Source organism: Prinia subflava, chromosome 17 (assembly GCF_021018805.1).
Source record: "Prinia subflava isolate CZ2003 ecotype Zambia chromosome 17, Cam_Psub_1.2, whole genome shotgun sequence".
NCBI lineage: Eukaryota > Metazoa > Chordata > Aves > Passeriformes > Cisticolidae > Prinia > Prinia subflava.
The window spans coordinates 13,454,921-13,474,504 of NC_086263.1; the positions used below are offsets into that span (position 1 = coordinate 13,454,921).

Below are 19,584 nucleotides of genomic sequence, written 5' to 3' on the forward strand. Positions count from 1 at the left end.
GCTGCTGCCGAGGGCGGCCGGATCCCGGCTCCGCGGGGTCCTGCGGCTCTCCCCGGCCGTGGGAGGCGATACCGACGGGCGTCTCGCCCCGGGTGGGCTCCAGGCTCGGCTGTTCCTCGGTGGGGAACCAGCACAGGCACCGGGGAGCCCCCATCCCTCCCAAACGCATCGGGGCCGGGGGTGAACAACACTCCCGCTGCCAGAGAGAGACAGCGGGGATCCTTCCCTTCTGTTCTCCTGGCTGTGCCCTTCCCTGGAGCCCCCAGGGCGCGTTTCTCCAGTCCCCCCGAGCATCCCCGGGCCGGGGCCGCTCCACGTGCGGCGGTGCCGGAGGAGCCCGGCCCGCAGGCACAGGGGCAGGGCGGCCGCAGCGCCGCTTCGCGCTCCCCCAACGCCCACGTAAGGAAGTGGTTGCATTTCTCGGAGAGGAAAAGGGAAGTCGGGCTGCCTCGGCGGGGCAGGCACAGCTCCAGCCGCTCGCTCCGGGCTCCGTTCGTGTGGACTGCCCAGAGTCCATGAACGAGCCCCGCCGCGCAGGAACCGAGCCCAGCCCGCCAAGGTAAGGACGGGCAGGCAGCTCTGCCACCCTGCCAGGACCTGGGGCTGTCCCGGGGGGCTGCGGCTGTCACAGCTCCTGGCGCTCACGCCCTGCTCCAGGGCTCGGGGGGTCCCCCCGGGCTGGGGCCAGGGGGTGCAGGCAGCCCCTTGCCCCCTGCGAGTTTCGCTGTGGCTGCGTCTCGGATGGTTTGGGGTTTTCTCCCAGCTTTGTCAGAAAGTTTGAGGGCTTTTTTTTCTCTTGCCGGCGGTCTGACAGCTCTGGTGGGGTTGGAGAGAACCCCCCTCTGGGGGTCCCGTCGGGGTTGGTGCCGGCAGAGGCAGAGCTGCCGCAATCTGTCCTCTCCTCCTCGGGAATCCGCTGCTTCCCGCTCTGCCCGGTGCGAGGAAGAGGAGGGTCAGAGCCTCCCTGGGACAGGGGTGTCCCCTCAGGGACCCCACCAACACCGGGGTCTGAGGCCGGCTGTCCCCAGCCTGGCTGGCAGGAGCAGGGGGGTGACACCTTCAGCAGCCGCAGGGAGCAGAGGCTCTCCGGGGTAGCTGTTGGGGTCTTGGCGGTGCCGGGGTCCACCCCAGTGTCCGGGGAGAGTTTCAGGGGGTCCCAGCTCCCAGCCGGATCCTCACTGGGTACAATCCCTCCTCCCGCCACCCCGCCAGGCTCGTAAAAACCCAAACTCCAGCTCCTCTGGCTTCCTCCCGGGACTGGGAGGAGCCCCCGGCGCTGGGCGCTGCCAAGGTTTGATTATCTCCTCCGAGGATGTTTCCGAACTGCTTGGGCTGGCCGGGGAGATAACGGAGCTGCTCCAGCTCCCAATCCCGCCCTGTCTGGCCTTCGGAAAATTCCCGTTTTCCTCCCCCAAGAGCCCTTGGCTGCTGGGGGCTGGGGATGTAACCACAGCTCCTGTGATGCTCTTCTCAGCTGGGGAAGGGGCTGCCGAGCCCCCGTGGGTCCCTCCAGGGCGGGAGCAGGACTCAGCCAGCGGGGCACCAGCAGGGAACTGGCTGGTTTCCACCTGGAAAAGGAAAAGTACTGCTGCTTTCTTAATGTCGAAGCCAGAAAGCACCTCGGTGTGTCCTGCCTCCCATCCCTCCTCCAGGGAGCCCTTTCAGCCGGGTGCCCATTTCAGCCCAATTCCTTTTCCACGCATTTCCCCTCTCCTGATCTCTTGCAATGCTGACAGCAGCGTCCCTCTCGCTGATGATTTTGTCGGTCCCTCGTGGTGGCAGCAGCTTTGTACCCTCCTTGGGACACCCTGAGCTGTACCCCAGGGGGATCGGTGGGGCTGCACAGGGCAGCTGCCCCCTCATCCGTGCCCATGTCCTTGGCCAGGGGTGTGTGACAGCACGGCTTGTGCCCTGCTGGAATCAGCACTGGAATTCCTCCACATTCAGCAGGCAGGTGATGGAGCTCCTCAGATTTTCTTTTCCCCCAGCCCAGGGATGGAGCTTTGCTAAAAAAGATTTTTTTTTTCCTTTCCCCTGTAACTGCCAAAGAAAACGGGACGTGCTCAGGGAGTTCCCAAAATAGCCGAGAGCAGGCTGTGAGTAATTCCTGTCTGCCACGCCCTGGCGAGGTGTTTCCCTGCATCCCTGCTCTCCCGGATGGCCAAGGGGCTGTGACTCTGCTGCTCGGAGCCCTGCCCGGCCCCGCGGCACCTGGAGGGGCCTTTGGGGCAAAACTGCTCCGTCCCATGAGAGCTGGGGACAGCAGGAACGGTGGGAGTTCAGCCAGGAGAGGGATTAGTCCTGAGGGCTGAGCACTGATGGGATGGAGGTGCCTTTTCCTAAATGAGATGTATGGAAGGAGTGAGTGGGTCTGGCTCTGTTGGTGGTGGGATCCCAGGGGGGTGCACATGGGGCTGCTGGCACCAGGGTCCCTGTGTGCCCACCCAGCTCCTGCCCAGCGAGTTCCAGCCAGCTGGAGCAGGATGACAGCAGGGTTTAGAAGTTCCTGGAAATGGAGAGTTTCTGAGCTTGGAAATCCTCAGGGAAAACCCTCTCCCCGGCAAAGGGGAGACATGGTGGGCTGCAGCCCAGGAGTGATCCCAGTGGGAAGGATCATTCTGTGGGGCTGGCAGCAGGGATCTTGTCCCTGTGGCTGCAGCAGTGTCCTGACAGCCTGGGGGTCTCTCCTGTCCCCAGCCCGTGAGCCATGGCCTACCACAGCTTCCTGCTGGAGCCCATCAGCTGCCACGCCTGGAACAAGGACCGCACCCGTGAGTACGCCCGGGGCACCCCCAAATTCCCAAGGACACCCCCAGGCCCTGTCCTGGCTGAACATCCCGTGGTGGGCAATGCTCCGGGACGGGGCAGAGCGGGGCTGGGGCTGGTTTGGGGAAGCAGATCCTGCCACGGGCGGATTTGGGGGCTGGCACAAATCCCTGTGCTCCCCCCGGTCCCACTGCTGGGGCAGAGCCTGGCACAGAGGTGCCAGAGCAGCGTCCGGCCCCGAGGCACCGGCAGGGGAGGGATGGGCACGGAGCAGAGCCGGGTGATTCACGGGCGATGGCATTTCCCGGCCGCGGCCCGGGGGATGTGGGAGAACAAAAAGGGCTTTCTCCGCGGAGCGCCGGGCAGGCGGGGCGGGACGGGCTGGATTTGGGAGCTGTGCCCCCGCAGCCGTCCTGTCCCATCCCGTCCTGTCCCATCCCGTCCTGTCCCGTCTCATCCCACCAGCCCCAGGGGACCACGCTGTAGGGAAGGGAGGACCCTGGGCTGTGGGGTGCAGGGTTCTCCCTTCCCATGGGGACAATTTACAGCACCAGGGCAGTGCAGGGCCGGGGCTGGGGGGATCTGGAGCCTAGGAAGGGGTGGGTGGGTGCTGGTTGGCCCTGCAGAGCCTGTGACCCAGGGGAGGGCTTTGCCCCCGCCACTGTCACCCCCAGAGATCGCCCTGTGCCCCAACAACCACGAGGTTCACATCTACCGCAAGGATGGGGCCAAGTGGAGCAAAATCCACGAGCTGAAGGAGCACAACGGGCAGGTGACAGGTGAGTCCTGGCTGGCAGAGGGGACAGGGACACGGAGGGGGGCAGGGCTGTCCCGGAGCTGCTCCCAGCCCTGCTCGTGGCACTGGCACCCAGTGGATAGGGGCTGGGCAGGGGTGGAAGGGAGTGGAGCAGGTTGTGTCCGCCTGAAGGCAGCCAGGGGTGGGATGGATGGGATGGGAGAGATGGAGAGGGATGAGGTGGAGAGAAGGAGGGAGGGCGGGGTGGGAAGGGACATAGATGGATGGGAGAAACAGGGTGAGATGGATTGGGATTATGTGGGATGGATGGGAAGGGAAGGGGTAGAGCAGAATGAGGGATGGATGGATGGATGAAGGATATATAGGAGAGATGGGATGGAACTGTGTGGGAGGCATGGGAAGAGATGGCATGGAATGAGATGGGTGGGTGGATGGATGGATGGATGGATGAGAGATGGGGTGGGACGGGTTGACACGGAATGCTTTGAGGTGGGAGGGAGGGGAAGGGATGGTGTGGGGCAAGGAGGAACTGTGGAGCAGAGACCACCCACAACAACCACACCTTCACACACCCCCCAGCCGTGAGTGCCACCTCCCCATCCCCATTCCTGGGCCACCATCACCATCACCCCCCTGTGCCTTCCAGGCATCGACTGGGCCCCGGAGAGCAACCGGCTGGTGACGTGCGGCACCGACCGCAACGCCTACGTGTGGACCCTCAAGGGCAGTGTCTGGAAGCCCACCCTGGTGATCCTGCGCATCAACCGCGCCGCCCGCTGCGTCAAGTGGTCCCCCAAAGAGAACAAATTCGCTGTGGGCAGCGGCTCCCGCCTCATCTCCATCTGCTACTTCGAGCAGGAGAACGACTGGTGAGGCTCTGGTGCTCCTGGGGGATGGAGGGATGGATGGATGGATGGGTGGAGGATGGATGGATGGATGGATGGATGGATGGATGGATGGATGTGTCACTGTAGGACATGAAATGAACCACACAGACTACGTGAATTTTCAGAAGGCTAGAAAAAGCATTTATTCAAAATGTGATTTCTTTATGTACTATTTACAGAGACCAATATGATTGGATGGGCAAAGTTAACACCTCTTTGACCACATTGGTCAAGCCAGAGGGCCATCAAGAAGTCCCTCCTCCAAAAAGAATGAATAACATAGCTATAGTTGGCAAAACATTTCTTTTTGTGTACAGCAAATCACCTGGGAAAGAAATTTCACAAACCAAAACATCTCAGACATGAAATCAGGGCTACATGGATGGATGGAAGGATGGATGGATGGATGGAAGGATGGGAGATGGATTGGGAAATAAGAGACTTGAGGAGGTGGAGACAGATGGGGAAACAGAAGGATGGACTCCCCATGCTCAAGCTGCTGCAGCAGGATGGTGGCCCAGGGCAGCTCCTGGAGCACTGACCAACATCCGCCAGCTCCCCAAAATCCCAGGGGGGCCCTGGGGGTGGTGCTGCTGCCCCTCTGCTGCCACCCCCTCTCCATGTAGGTGGGTTTGCAAGCACATCAAGAAGCCCATCCGCTCGACGGTGCTCAGCCTCGACTGGCACCCCAACAACGTCCTGCTGGCCGCTGGCTCCTGTGACTTCAAGTGCAGGTGAGGAGGAGGGCTGGGGTGACTGGGGGGATCCCCAAGGGTGGGTGGGGGGCAGGCTTCACCCCAGGTGCTGCTTGGAGCACAGAGGAGGTGCAGGGAGGTCTGGGGACCATCTCAGGGATGCAGCACCTGTGGAAGGCAGGGGGGCACCCCACAGGCTCTGCCAAAGAAACTGAGTCACACAATTGAGGCAAGGGGCAGGGATGAAGGTGGCGCAGGTCCTGCATCCAGGGACACATGGCAGGGTTCTCCCCCTCCCAGGATCTTCTCAGCCTACATCAAGGAGGTGGAGGAGCGGCCCAGCCCCACGCCCTGGGGCTCCAAGATGCCCTTTGGGGAGCTGATGTTCGAGTCGAGCAGCAGCTGTGGGTGGGTGCACAGCATCTGCTTCTCGGCCAGCGGCTTCCGCGTGGCCTGGGTGAGCCACGACAGCACCCTGTGCCTCGCCGACGCCGGCAAGAAGATGGCGTAAGCAGGGCTGGGGACAGCAGGGGGCTCGGGGGGCTGGGGGAGGCTGTGCTGGGGCTGGCAGCAGGGGTTGACCCCCAAACCAACACAGGGATGGAGGTATCTGGGTTGGGTTGGGCCAAGAGCAATCCCAGAGTGTCCCTGCACGTGGGTGGGGGATATGGAAGGGTTCAGTCTCTGGAGTTGGGTTAGCCCTGGTGCAGCCCTGGGCCTCTCTGGATATCTCTGTACTGGGGTGGGGGAGGTAGAGGGGTTCAGCCTCAGGAGCTGGGATAGCCCTGGAGCATCCCTGGGTATCTCTGAGCATCCCTGTACATGGGTGTGGGACACAGAGGGCTCAGCCCCAGGACCTGGGACACCCCTGGAACATCCCCAGATCACCACGGGTGGAGGAGGTGCTGTCTCCCCCTGTGGGTTCCACCAGTCTCAGGACTGAGGCTGACCCAGCTCGTTGTTCACACCTCGCAGTGTCGCCTCCCTGTGCACCGAGACCCTGCCCCTGCTGGCTGTCACCTTCATCACCGAGAACAGCCTGGTGGCCGCGGTGAGTCCGGGCGGGGCCGAGGGCTGCGGGCTGTGCCTGGGGCCGGCCGGAGGGCGCTGAGCAGGGCAGGTTTGTTCCCCAGGGCCACGACTGCTGCCCGATGCTGTTCACCTACGAGGAGAGCCAGGGGGCCCTGACCTTCGGGGGGAAGCTGGATGTCCCCAAGCAGAGCTCCCAGCGCGGCCTCACCGCCCGCGAGCGCTTCCAGAACCTGGACAAGAAAGCGAGCTCGGACACGGCCAACGCCACCCTGGACACCCTGCACAAGAACAGCATCAGGTGTGGGGCAGGGAGGGACAGGCTTGGGGTCACCTCAGGGGCTGCTTGGGGGTGATGATCCCTGAGCATCCCCTGGGTGTGCAGCCCTGGAGCATCCTTGGATATTCCCAGAATGTCCCTGAGCGTCCCTGAGCATCCCTGCAAGTGGGAGGGAGGGACTGAGGCTCCAGCACCAGGAGCTGCGACAGCCCTGGGTATCCCTGAGCTTCCCAGGGTATTCCCAAGCATCCCTGGGTATCTCCAGAGCATCCTTGCATGTGGGGAGAGAGAGAGGTCTAGTCCCAAAATCTGGGACAGTCCTGGAGCATCCTTGGAGCATCCCTGTCTATCCCCAGTGCCTTCCTGCACTGGTGGAGGAGATGAAGGGGTCCAGCCCCACTCCCACCCCTGCTGCTGGGCAGCTCCAAGGGCTCAGCACTGGGACTGACTCCTGCTCCCCCTCTGCACCCACAGCCAGATCTCAGTGCTGACGGGCGGAAAGGACAAGTGCTCCCAGTTCTGCACCACGGGGATGGACGGGGGCATGAGCATCTGGGATGTCAAGGTAAGGAATGCCATGGACCCCTCAGGCTGGGAGCACCCAGAGTTGAACCATCCTAGTGCCCCCCCTTCAGCTCCCAGCCACCCCCAGTTTCTTTGGGGAGCAAAGAGCTGATGAACGCCCTCCTGCTTCATTTCAGAGCCTGGAGTCAGCGCTGAAGGATCTCAAGATCAAATGAAGGAGCCCTCCGGGAAGAGCATCCCAGCTTCCAGCTGCCCCTGCCCTGCCTGCTGCCCTCTGCCACCCCCCTGTGCCATAACCCAGCCACGAGTGCCTGTCCCCGCTGCCACCAGCCCTGGTGGCTGTTTTTCAGACAAAGAAAACCATTTTTATTACTGTTTTTTTACCATCCTTCCCGATGCTGGTCATACATTGCTTGGAGAAATAGCAAATAAAGGATTTCCTGAATAAATCAAAATGGGTTTTTTTTTTCACTTTTTAGAACAAGTTCAGTGCAAACACAGGTGTGATCAGGGCAGATCATGGTGCTCATCACGGGTGCTCATGTCCTTTCTGCCACCAGTGCTGAGGGGGAACTGGGGGGGATAAAGGGAATGTCACTTCCCCTGCTTCAGTCCCCTTTCAAGAGTGGTGTCAGGGAAAAGAGAGGGCAGAGGATGGCAGTGGCCAGGGAGCACAGGTTTCCCATTCTCTGAGTTCCCTGGTAAAGTTTTGGCAGGTGGGCAATTCCCAAACCTGGAGCCAGCTCAGAGACCTTGGGCTGCCCAACTAATCCTGTGCCTTTCCAGCCTCTTATCTCAGGAGCAGATCAGTCCCAACACTGCCCACAGCCTGCGAAAGAAACACAGCCTGGCAGAGGGACAGAGACACTGCTCCACTGCTGGAGTTCTGCTCCAGCCCTCAGTCAGTGGGAGGTGTTACTCAGAGATTTTCCCACCCATTTCCACGTGTTCACAAGCGTCAACCCTCTCCCCTGTGGCTCTTACCCTGCTCTACCCCAGGCATCAGCCCAAGAATTCCCTCTTGTCCTGCCCCATCCACCTCCCTGTGCTCCAAGGATCCCAAACTTCCCGTGTCAGGCTGTCCCCACCACATCAGTTCCTCCCTCTTGGAGCTGACAGCACAGGCACCTCTCCTGTGCTCATCTTCCACAGCTCCCTGAGGACATTTCCTATCCCAAATCTTGGCTTGGATATTTCCTATTCCAAATTTGGCTATCCCAATTCTGAGCTGTGGTTTGAGGTGACATTCCCTGGGCACAATCCTGTGCCACACTCTTGCGCCCAAGTCCCTGCAGCCAGGCATGGCCAGGGTGACACGGAACAAATCCCATTTGTCACCCTTCATCTCCACAGCTGCAACCCCTCTCCCAGTGACTTCCCCTGCCCCAAGCCCTGGGGCTGGATCTCCTCTGACCTTTGGGAAGTCTGGTGTCCCTGAACAGGCTGGCAGCAGCACTCCCACACCCCCTGGGGCAGGGCAGGCTGGAGCACGTCCCCTCCAGAGACATCTGAGAGGAGGTGACAGCTCGGTGACTGCCCTTCTGACAGGGGACTAGGCCAGACAGTGGCCTGAGGGTAATTGTTTCCACCACCGTGGTAAACACATTGTGCAAGACATCCATCAGCAGCAGCAGGGAAAGATTTTCCCTGCAGGCTGCGTGTGCTGAGCTCCTGCACCCAGAGCTGAACTCCACAGCACAACCAGCAGCCCCCGGCTGCAGCTGAGCCTCCCCCAGGACCCCCCAGTTGTGCCCTTCACACACACGAGGCCACAGCACCTCTGATAACTTACAGTTTAATCAGCCAAATATACAAGTTCTCTTGGTGGTTTTTAAACTTGATCAAGTTTTTTTTTTTTTGTTTGCTTTTGTTTGTTATGGTTTTTTTTGCTTTTTGAGGTTTTTTTTTTCCCATCTGGATCTGACACAATAAATGTTTGTTTTTCTCCTTTAAACAAAGGATGATGTGGTTAAAAACTGGCACTATCCCTAATAAGGAGGAGAAAAAGAAAATGAAGAGGAGGGAAAAGGGGAGACTGGCTGCAAGAAAGGAGGGATGACTCCGGGAAGGAACGGCACTCCAGATGTCCATGAAGTCAGGCTCCCAGCTTATACTGCAACGCCCTGCAGCAAAATTGGATGGGCTCTTTGCCAACTGGATTCCTCAGATACATTATCCTTTGGGATTTCACACTAAATCAGTTCCCCACCCAATGCCCCACCCCAAAATGACCCCACAATCTATTTTCTTGCAATCTAGTATTTGAAGCACCTCCCCTCCCACACAGCTCCCTCCCACCCTGCCCCCCTCCCACCGTCTACGAGTTCTTGATCCTAAAAACAGCAAAAACATTCATGTTTCCAAACTGTTACAGGGAATTGCTGTCCAGCACAGCTCTGCACTGCAGAGAGCAGCTGCCCCTAACCCCAAATGGAAATCTGTGCCAGGATGAGGACAAACACATCGTCAGTGTCTCTGGAGGTGGAGGTGAGGTCAATGCTGCAGGACGCCCTGCGTGGCATCGATGGAAGGCGACACTGCAGAGCTCCCGGCAGGACCAGGCACAGTTCCCTGGTGTTTCCTCCTCTTGCATGGCCTGTGCTTACTTGTTAAGGGATAGTGACTGCAGTCTTTTACCTGCCATGGCCGCTTCGTCTTTTGCTGGGGAGGAAAACAACAGTTCCATCATTTCATGGGGCAGATCAGGGACTGGGGGTGGGCTGGCAGCCCCGGGGATCAGAATCCTGCCAGCTGGGTAATGGAAAAAATCCCACCCTTCCCACCCATTTCTCAGATGTAAGAGGCACAGCTCCTCTTGTATGTTCCCTTCTAACCCTGGCTTCTGTCCAGGTGTCCACAAATCACCCCAATGCCCAAATTTCTCTGTGGAAGCCACCAAGGAACCACCAAGTTCAGACTCCTGGTTCACATCTCCCAGGGAAAGCTCAGGAAGGGAAGGAGCTCTGTGAACTCCCTGGGCAGTTCAGATCCCCACATGCAAAGCAGATAAATCACCCAGCACAAGGAGCCTGCTAAACCCCCAAACTGGAGCCAGCATTGCCCAGGAGGCAGGGGACAAGATGGGTATCAAGGGCAATTCCCTTCTCTCTTTCCCTGCTCTGGTGTCCAGGTTCTTGTTTGTAAAGCAAGAACTTTATGAGAGGGAAACTCTCATAAAGAGCTGAGCCTGGCTTTGCTGAGGGGAGCTGATGACACTCAGCAGCACCACACAGGCTCAGATGAGGGATGTGTGCCTCGTCGCACTGCAGCCACAGCAGGGAGAGGTAGGAGAATATCATTAATGATTCTCTAACCTTTTCTTTCTTCTTCTTTCTTTCTGGCAGCTTCTTCCCTCTGCTTCCGAATGATGGCTAATCGGGCAAGGTCTGCCTTGGCTTGCTCTGTTTTCCCAGCTAGGTGCATTTTCATGTATCTTTCTTTTGCCTTTTGTTTCTCTATTTCCTCTCTGCCCAAAGGAAACACACCAGTCACCAGAGCATCCAGGCAAGGCCACAGGAACAGGCAGAGTGGGGCTCTCCAATCAGGAAAAAACCCAAAACTGGGGGTACTTCACCAGTTTTCAAGCCCAGGTTCTGTCTATTTGCAGAGTTTGAACAGGGGTGAGGTGAGGGATTATTTCTACCTTCCTTCAGCTAAGTAAGGACATGGACACACAAGGAGGTCAAATTAATTAGCCCCACACCACAAGAACTGTGACACGTTTTCCCCAGCCTTAACCTCAAAGGTGTCCTTCTGCTGAAGCAAACTATCCCAAATAAAAAAGATTAAACCTTCCCTTCCAAACCTCACCATTACTAATTGAAACTAGAAGATTAAACTTTGGTTTTCAGGTTATTCATCTGCCCAGATAAAAATTTCACCACAGTATCTGGAAGAAGGGAAACTGCTACCTGTCACCAGGGCACCTTCTGCAGTGAGATTAAAGTGGATCTAAGGTGACATCTGGTTAATGGATTTCTGTTCTGATTTTTGGCATAAAACTTCAGGAAAGGAATGGCCTAAACCCCTTTCACAGCAGAATGATTTCAGGGTTTCAGCTGGGTCTGATTTTTGGCATAAAACCTTAGGAAAGGCAGTGCCTAAATCCCTTTCTCTCAGAGCCCAGTCCCTGTCTTGGGCAGGCTCCAGGACAGCCACAGCTACTCCCAGAGGAAAGACAACTCCAGTGAAGCTTCTAAGGAACCACATCCTGAAGGACAGTGAGCCCAGTTTGCTGCTGCTCAGTCCCTGCTTTAGGCAGCAACACACTTCTAAGGGCCTCCCTGAAACACTGACACAGAGCAGGGGAAACACCTCCCTGCATTTCCAGGCTGAAATTCCAGGGGTGCAGCAGGGAACGCTCACCTCTCTCGTCGTGAGAGCTCCTTGGGTCCATCCAGGTCCAGCTGAGTGACTTTTTTGGTTGTCTGAATGACACGGTTGGGGTTCTCTATGTCTATCAACCCCTCCACTCCTTTGCGCTTTTGCTGCAGGGCAAGAACAAAGAGGGAGGTTGAGGAGCTCCCCAAACACACTGCAAAGCACCCCAAAAGCACAAGTCAAGGTTTTACTGTTAGCCAGTAAAACCATTTATGAATCAAGCTTTTTTAAAAGGTCTTGTTGCCTTTGTATTTCAATTGTAAATATTCACAGGTTTTCATTCTGAGGGCAAAATGCTGTCAAAGTGGCCATTTTTTGGCTTCTAAAAGTAGTTCTATAAAAAATGCACTCTAGGTAGCTCTGCTTAGAATCCAGAGTGTGCATCTCCCCTCCAGCCCAAGTATTAGGGGCATTAAGTGCCCTGAGAATGCAGTACCTGATAATCCTCATCATCTTCATCACTCTCATCTGAATCTAAAGATTTCTTCTCCTTTTTAGGGTCCCCTGTTGCTCCTTCGCCTCCTTCTTCTTGCTCCTCCTCTTCCTACAAAATCAGAGGAAATGTGTATCACTAAAAATCCCAAACCCAGCTCTTAAATGAGATTTTGGAAGGATGAGACAGCTCTGAGCACTGGTGTTCCTGAAGTGGCCACCAAGGGGGTCTGGCTGTCACAGAGTGAGAGCTCTTCCTCAGCAACAGCATCACCTCCAAACAACTCTGCTGTTCCCTCTAACAGGAAAATGACTGTAAAATGACTGTAAAAGACTGTAAAAGACTTTAAAATGACTGTAAAAGACTGTAAAATGACTGTAAAATGACTGTAAAAGGCACCACTGGCACTTCACTTTCCCCAAATGAAATTCCAGAAGAATTTTGGCCTGGGTTTCCAGTGCACGCTACCTCAGAGACTGGAAACTACATGGGTGCAGCTTAGAGCTGGATCCCATCCTGAGTGTGGATAAAGAAAAACACCTAGAGGAGAAAATGGACAACCATCAACCAGAACATCATTATCCAAGAAATTACAACCTTTTTAGCACAGGTTCCACCAGTCAGAAGTCTGGGAATTAATTTCTGAATCATAAGAAGAACCAGCATGGGTGTGAACAGCTTGTTTTACACTACCAACATCTTTCATCAAGCAAAGTGGATGAGCAAGGAATAATAACAGGAGTAATTTTGTTAATTGTGGGTGGTTTTTTTAAGCTTTCCTTAATAAATCAGTGTTAGATGTAACCATCACTATGTGATACAGATTATCACAAAAAATAAATCCTTTTGTTTGCTCCAAAGAGCAGTTCTCTGGTTTGCTGTGAAACAAGACACATATTTCAAGTGGATCCTGATTTTCTGTTCCAGTCAGTATTTTTATTAACAACATGGAAGCAGAGAACACTTACACAGTTTGTGAAAGACATCACACTGGTAGGAGTTGGAATTATTTTGGAAAACAGGATGAGACTCATAAGTGGTTTCAGAATTTGGAAATATGGCATGAAACCAAGAAGAAATCAGAAACTAACCAAGAGGAGTCACACTTTACAAGAAGAAATCCAGCACAAAGCTGGAATATGTGGCTAAGCAGCAAACCAAACAATTATGTCAAGTTCCAGCTGGACAAAACATTAAACAGAACTCAACACTGTGGCTCAGGACTGCTTGAGAGAGTCATCTCAGAGGTATTCACCAAGGTTTCCTACACGGGCTGTAATTATCCTCCTGTGGTCAGTGCTGTGAGGCCTCAGCTGGAATTGTGCATTTGGGCTGAGGCAGCACTTTCAAAAACTCACACAAAAATACTGGAGTGCCACCAGAGCTGTGATAAGTTGGGAATAAAGAGAGTAAGAGCTCCAAAAAGCAGTCAAGGCTTTTATGACAGCAGTCAGGTTGTGGTGGAAGTGGGGGAGCTGTTGGAGTCCACTGCTGGGGCACAGAAACACCCAAAAGAGGCCCCACAGCAGAAAACTGTTATCTCTCCCTACAACTCAGAGGCAGACAAGGAAATCATGTGTTCAGGAAGAAGCCAAAGGAGTTTGGTCCATAACTCTACAATAAAAAGAGGGTAAATACAGTAATTTCAACATACAACAACACATCAAGATGTGGCCCTTGCTCTCCAAAGCCAAGCTGCAGAACAAATGAGCTGGCACTGGGGACTGGAATGATTAAATATGGGGAGATCTCCAGAGCTGCTCTGTAATGAGCTCCCCCATCCTTAAATCTTCAAATGCTGCCCTGGTGGTCTCCCAGGCCTCAGGAACCTGGGTGACAACCTGGAGTCTCCCCAGCTGGAGATATTTGGGATCCATCCTGGGATCACTGCTGGAATGATCTGCAGCACTTGGCCAAGCTGCCATTGCTCCTGGACAGCAAACAACCAGGCTGGATAAGGCAGGAATTAGGACAAAATGCACACAAAGGAGCAAACACATACCCTTGCCTTTTGCTTTTCTGCTTGGAGCTGGGCATCAATCTCCTCAGGACTCGTGTACTGCCTTGCTCGGCCTTTGTGGCCTCCTTTTCTACCTGCACAAAATAATAAAAATAACAAATGGTTTAGTGGTAACCTCCAGAAAGGTCTGCTCCTCCTGAAGCACTCCCTGCATTTTAGGTGTGGATAGGACAAACCAAAATAGCTCCTCTGACAGACCCTAAACAACAAAACCCCCACTGAACTTGGTGAAATGCTCCAAGATTTTTAGGTGAGATGCAGAGAGAATTGGGATTATTGTTATCACCCTTCCCTGCCTGTGCTTGTGGCCTCTCCAATTCCCTTCCCAGCCTGGCAAGGGATGCTCAGCCCCACTGCAGATCCCAGTTTCCTGCTCTGGGTGTTCCTGTGGCTACAACCAGCATTCCAATAAGCTTGGCTCCTTAATCCCTCCCACTGTGCCAGGAGAAAATAGGAAGCTAACTGTACAAGAGCTTTGGGAATTACAATGTGAGCTGAAAAGTACTAAGAGGAGCCTCCATGTTTTACTGCTTTATGAGGAAAAATAAAAACTAGCTCTAGGATCCAAGAAGGGGAGTCACTGTGGCTGGCACTGCCCCAAGTCCTAAATTCTGGAAGGAATTAATTAATGAACTGCTGAAGTCATGAGTGCTCCCTTCAAGCCACTGCTCTGGTTATGTTCTGCCAGCCCAAAGAATTGGGAAGCAAGCTGGATCTACAGCCTTGAGTGAGAGAGACTGGCAAAAAGCAAACAACTCTGCCAAGGCAGCCCTCTGCCACTGCAGGAGTCCTGAAGTGCCACGGAAGGAGAGGAAAATGCTGGATCTCTCTCATCCTCCCCCCTTCACCTGCCGAGGACAAAGGGAACCTTACAGTGATGGGGAGGGATGAGGGATCATCCCTCCCTCCCTGGCTGTGTGGGATCCACGGGAGATCTGTCACTGCTCTCTCACTGTGTGTGTTGGACTGGCAGCCCTAAAGATCCAGCATTTTCTGACCAATTCTCCTGGCTCAGCATAGAAAAACTCTCACAGTGCCTTAGTTCTGTCCCAAAATCCCACTGTGAAGCTTTACAGGAACTCCCAAGGTATTTTTCCAAAAGAAATGGGGGAGTGCAGAGACCAAATTCTTCTCCCTGGATTCAGCTGGGGAAGCCCACAGGCTCTCAAACCCTAAGCACAACCTAAAGCTTTGGTGCAGCCAGACAGGAATTCTCTGTTTGTCTGCTCCCAGCCAGCCCACATGGGAACACTGACACCCCCTGGAAGGAGATCTGCCACGGGAATGCTCCTGGGGAGACATCACCCCAAAAGGAACAACGGTGACATCTGTGACACAGCAACCCCTAAATAACCAAACTGTGCTCCCAGCCCGGGCAGCGCCAGGCTCCTCTGCCAGCTGCTCCAAATTCCACACTGGGCTTGGAAACGAGGAACACAAACTGCTCAGTACTGCAAATAAACAGTGCTGATAAGGGGGAGAAGGGACTAGGGAGAAATTATTTTATATTAAAAGTCTAAAAAAAGAAGCAAATGGAAGAATGAAGCCCATGGGAGCTCAGCACAGTGCAGGGATGGGACTCTGCTCCCACAGGGAGATCAAACCTGACATCAGACATGGGGAGCTGGTCCAACACCTGCCACTGACCAGCTCTGTGCCTCAGTTTTCCCATCTGAAAACAGGGGTAATTCCTCTTTTCCACCTCTGTGAAGCACTTTTAAAACAGAATTGCCTGCAGATTTCACCTGCAGCAAACCCCAGTGGTGCCCAGGCAGGCCCACATTCAAACAGATCTGTCTTCAGCTCTAAACAGTCAAATTAAGGAATTTACATAAAAGAGAATGGAATGATACTGATGTAATCTCTTCTTTCTAAAATCAAAGTATTAGGAAAAAAAAAAAAAAAGAAGAAGTTAATCAGAAATAATCCTGTAAAAAATTTATTAGTAGCTGGTTAATGCCCCTCCCTTTTGTATTAACAGTGAGTGCCAAAATCCACTCTTCTGCCAACAATCCAACAACTTCCACTGACTTGGGGGGAGAACTACCAAAGACCTCTCTTCTTCCAAAAAGCAAAAGGTTTGAGTCAAATATCTAAATCTAGACAATAAAATAAAGAGCAGAAAATCCTGAAGATTCACAGCATTTAAATACGAAAAATGGGGTTATAACCCACCACGGTTTTTTGCCTTCACAAAAAACACATGAAAGCTTCAGCCCTATCTCCCATCACTGTGCAAATGGACCCAAAATGAAGTGCTTAAATAAAATCTAAGCAAGGAATCAGTTTGGTGCTAAAGGCTGGGAAATGCTGATGAAATAAAGCAGAGCAAACTGCAGAGAAGAGCAATAAGGAGGGCTGGTTTTAAACGCGTGTGACCGGGGTTCGCAAGAGCCAATTATGCAGATGGTGCATGTGGAGAAGGTTCTGGGTGGATCCTGCTGAGCCGTGACAGCCCGGCAGTGCCTCATCCCCGCTCCTGAATCACACCACGAGCAAGTCGGTGCTCGCTCCGCAGCACCCCAAACATCAAAGGAGCCGCGTTTGGAGCCCCCCGAGCCGGGACCCCCCCCCGCGGCCGCTGGGATCCCCCGGGCCGGGATCCCCCGGCGGGGCTGCACGCACCTCCCCGGGGCTCCGCCAGCCCCGTCCCAGGGGAAGCGGGCGGGTTCCCGGGCCAGCGGGAGCACATGGAGCCCGGCGCGGTCCCGCGGGAGGCGCGGACACCCCGCGGCGCTTCGGGGGCACAGAGCGGCCCCGGCTCTGTGAGGGGCCCGGGGAACGCGCCGTGCGCGGGGGGCGAGGCACCCCCGGAGCCCCCGGGAGCGGGGCGGGGGAAAGAGAACCCGAGACCCTCCAGAGCCCAAACACAGCCGCGGGGGCAGCGCGGGGACCGCCGGTAACGGGGAAAGGGATCCCCGCGGCCTCCCCCAAGGCCGGGGAGAGCGGAGCCGCCGCGGCATCTTTACAGCCGGGGGCGAACACGAGCCCTGCCCGCGCCGGGGCCGGGGCGGCCCACACACTCCCTCAGCCCCCTCCTCTCTGTCCCCGGTGTCTCCCCGCCGCCGTTCCCCGCGGGGGGACCCTCAGCCCGGCCCGGCCCGGCCCCCACCACCTTTCGGCATCGCGGCGATGGCGGCGCGGCCCCCCCGGCCCGAGCGGCGCCCGGAACCGGAACCGGAACCGCCCCCAGCGCAGGCCCCGCCGCCGGGCTGCCCTCAGCGCGCCGCGCCCCGCCCGCGCCGCCGCTCCCGGAGCTCCCGCGGGGCCGCGGGGAGCGCGGCCGGTTCTCCCCCGGTGCCTTCGCTCCTCTCGCGGGGGTGGCGGAGGGGAGCGTTCTGCTCAGGCAGCGGGCAGGGCAGCCCAGAGGGACGGGCCACGGGCGGGGCGGCTGCGGGAGGACCCCGGGTGACGGAGGCGGCGGCGCGACGGGAGCGGGCGGTGAGAGGGACCGGGAGCGGGGCAGGGATCGGGGCTGGGATAAGGACAGGACCGCACCGGGATAAGGGCAGGACCGGGATCGGGATTGGGACAGGAATCGGAACTAGGACAGGAATCGGAACTAGGACCTGCGGCCTCCCCTCACCCCGCCAGCCCCGGGTTCCGTCGTGGGGCTGTCGGGGCCGGGCCGGTATTACCGGGCTCAGGGCGGAGCTGTCGCCTTGGAGAAGGAGTGGCTGCACTGAGTTATCGTGCAGCAGTCACAGAGCTTTCACCTCTTTCACGAGCTCCGTAAAGCTCATTTTTATCCTTGAAGGGGAAAACGGGAAGAGGGCACAGAAACCTTAGGAGAAATATACCTGACAGCTGTTTTCCTTTCGTTTATCCCAGTGACTGTGAGGAGTGCTGTTAGTTCCCCTCGCCTTTTGGCCCTCTCGTTCCCCAGGCAATGCCCAAAGTGAAGAGGAGCAGGAAGCCTCCCCCGGATGGCTGGGAGCTGATCGAGCCCACGCTGGACGAGCTGGATCAGAAGATGAGAGAGGGTGAGTGGGTGTTCGCAGGGATGGGACCCCAAAACAAGCTCACAAGAGCTGCTTCATGAATACAGGTGGACCTTTTTTCTGTCTGTGCCTCCAGTGGTGCAGTGGTTGAGCCTGGGCCATGCTGGTCACTAATTTTGGGGTTATGGAGCACAGAGTTTTGGTTACAGATGGTTTGGGGATGAAGCTCATGGGTGTGTGGAGGAACTGGTCGTTCCTGTCCAGTTTGTTGCTGGGCACAAAGTCACCCCCGATCCCAGTGTGGGTCATCTCATCCCATTACCACTGGTTTTATCTCCTGTTCCAGGTCAGGTCCCTCTCATTTGAGTCTCCTCTCATTAAAATCAGTCTTAAGCCCATCACATATTAATGTTATGGACATTCCTGGAACAGTTCATTGCCCAGTGACTGAGGAAAGCACTTTGTCACCTGGTGTTTGTGTTCCCTCCCAGCGGAGACGGAGCCGCACGAAGGGAAGAGGAAAGTGGAGTCCCTCTGGCCCATCTTCAGGATCCACCACCAGAAAACACGTTACATCTTTGATCTCTTCTACAAGAGGAAAGCCATCAGCAGAGGTGAGGAGGGCAGGGGAAAACTGGAGTGAGTGAGGTGGATGCCACTGAACTGGGAATTGGTGGGATCAGGTTTTTGGAAAAGGAGGATGGAGGCTTGGCAGCTGCCTGGCTTTCCCTGCTGGTTACTACAGCTGGTAACTCCTGATAGTAAGACTTGTGACAGTGTCTGCTCCTCCCCAGAGCTCTACGAGTACTGCATCAAGGAGGGCTACGCTGACAAAAACCTGATTGCCAAGTGGAAGAAGCAGGGCTATGAGAACCTCTGCTGCCTGCGCTGCATCCAGACTCGGGACACCAACTTTGGGACCAACTGCATCTGCAGGGTCCCCAAAAGCAAGCTGGAAGTGGTGAGTCTCCAGCTTGTTCCTCTGCTCTGCAGTAGCTGTGCTGCTCTTCCTGGTCATTTCCTCTGCCTGTGCTGGTAGAATTGGTGTCCAGTTGGTGCTGAAGTTACTGTCAGCTTTTGCATTCATTTAAAGTTCTTAAAGATGTGGGAAATAACACCAGACTGTGGAAACCCTTCCCACCCAGAGCCTTTCCCTGCCTCAAGGTCTGAGCCTGCTGCTCTGGCTGTGGCTTGGCTGTAACACCCTCCTCCTGTTTGTTTTTCAGGGCAGAATCATTGAGTGCACTCACTGTGGATGCAGAGGCTGCTCCGGGTGAAGACTTTTGCCATCAAACTTATTTTTTGAACTCTGAGGGACATCCTCCTCCTCCTCCTCAGTGGACTATGAGTGCAATTACAGCCATTTTCTGTGGTGGATACTTCTGTATAATAATTAAAGCAGCGGCATGATTACCTGGATCGTGCATAAGTGGGGGGTACTTTGGAGTAGGGTTTTGTGTAGCCATTTATTTTGAAATAAAGCTTGCCTTCCTGAAAGGGTGGTGTGATCTGCTGGTGAAACATTCCTGTGCCCCTCTTCTCCTGCTGGATGTGTTCTGGGTGCTTGAAGGTTGCTCTGCACTTTGTGAGCTGCTCTGGGATTTTTTCTCAACTAGGTTTATTTAAAAGGTGGTGTAGAAAGAAAATACAGTTCCCAAATGTCCAGTCTGAGTTCTTCCTGACCACATGCAGACTGCATTTCACTGGAATTCTCTGCTGAGGGTTGTAACCTTGAATTAATGCACAGATCCCTTCAGGAATGCCAGCAGTCTGGAGACTTAGAGGTCACATGTGAAATGACAGGACAGACAAAACCAGCATTGAGTTAAACCCCTGGTAAATCTGATTTTGCTTCTTCCTTGTTTTGCGCA

The 19,584-nt window shown here is 55.4% G+C and overlaps 3 protein-coding genes across 5 annotated transcripts; 2 read left to right on the forward strand and 1 right to left on the reverse strand.

The window, feature by feature from the left end:
- Positions 1-401: 401 nt before the first annotated feature.
- Positions 402-7,394, forward strand: ARPC1B (actin related protein 2/3 complex subunit 1B). Of its 2 annotated transcripts, none has more exons than XM_063414700.1 (10): positions 402-559; positions 2,698-2,771; positions 3,441-3,545; positions 4,170-4,392; positions 5,037-5,144; positions 5,406-5,612; positions 6,081-6,156; positions 6,239-6,435; positions 6,889-6,979; positions 7,116-7,394. In XM_063414700.1, the coding sequence occupies exons 2-10, from the start codon at positions 2,708-2,710 to the stop codon at positions 7,152-7,154; spliced, it is 1,110 nt and encodes a 369-aa protein (XP_063270770.1). In that variant the 5' UTR covers positions 402-559; positions 2,698-2,707; the 3' UTR covers positions 7,155-7,394. The 2 variants fall into 2 exon arrangements, with proteins under 2 accessions (XP_063270770.1, XP_063270771.1); XM_063414701.1 differs by having other exon boundaries at positions 425-559; positions 2,660-2,771.
- A 1,324-nt stretch (positions 7,395-8,718) lies between these two features.
- On the reverse strand, positions 8,719-17,030 carry PDAP1 (PDGFA associated protein 1). The gene is made up of 6 exons (XM_063414704.1): positions 16,888-17,030; positions 13,755-13,846; positions 11,756-11,863; positions 11,305-11,426; positions 10,254-10,405; positions 8,719-9,600 (listed from the first exon to the last, which is right to left on the reverse strand). Exons 1-6 carry the CDS (start codon positions 16,895-16,897, stop codon positions 9,542-9,544), a joined length of 543 nt encoding a protein of 180 aa, XP_063270774.1. The 5' UTR covers positions 16,898-17,030; the 3' UTR covers positions 8,719-9,541.
- Positions 17,031-17,065: 35 nt separating this feature from the next.
- BUD31 (BUD31 homolog) lies at positions 17,066-19,210 on the forward strand. Of its 2 annotated transcripts, none has more exons than XM_063414705.1 (5): positions 17,066-17,213; positions 17,604-17,755; positions 18,205-18,327; positions 18,508-18,674; positions 18,940-19,210. In XM_063414705.1, exons 2-5 carry the CDS (start codon positions 17,662-17,664, stop codon positions 18,988-18,990), a joined length of 435 nt encoding a protein of 144 aa, XP_063270775.1. In that variant the 5' UTR covers positions 17,066-17,213; positions 17,604-17,661; the 3' UTR covers positions 18,991-19,210. The 2 variants fall into 2 exon arrangements, with proteins under 2 accessions (XP_063270775.1, XP_063270776.1); XM_063414706.1 differs by lacking the exon at positions 17,066-17,213 and adding an exon at positions 17,319-17,504.
- The last annotated feature ends 374 nt before the right edge of the window (positions 19,211-19,584 follow it).

Coding starts and splice junctions, on each gene's coding strand:
- ARPC1B (XM_063414700.1), top strand. CDS start 2,708: ATGGCCTACCACAGCTTCCTGCTGGAGCCCATCAGCTGCCACGCCTGG. Junction 3,546..4,169: donor GCACAACGGGCAGGTGACAG/GTGAGTCCTGGC, acceptor TGTGCCTTCCAG/GCATCGACTGGGCCCCGGAG. Junction 6,157..6,238: donor AGAACAGCCTGGTGGCCGCG/GTGAGTCCGGGC, acceptor TTTGTTCCCCAG/GGCCACGACTGCTGCCCGAT.
- PDAP1 (XM_063414704.1), bottom strand. Junction 11,864..13,754: donor CAGAAAAGCAAAAGGCAAGG/GTATGTGTTTGC, acceptor CTGATTTTGTAG/GAAGAGGAGGAGCAAGAAGA. Junction 10,406..11,304: donor GAGCTCTCACGACGAGAGAG/GTGAGCGTTCCC, acceptor TCCTTTGGGCAG/AGAGGAAATAGAGAAACAAA.
- BUD31 (XM_063414705.1), top strand. CDS start 17,662: ATGCCCAAAGTGAAGAGGAGCAGGAAGCCTCCCCCGGATGGCTGGGAG. Junction 17,756..18,204: donor GGATCAGAAGATGAGAGAGG/GTGAGTGGGTGT, acceptor GTTCCCTCCCAG/CGGAGACGGAGCCGCACGAA. Junction 18,328..18,507: donor GAGGAAAGCCATCAGCAGAG/GTGAGGAGGGCA, acceptor GCTCCTCCCCAG/AGCTCTACGAGTACTGCATC.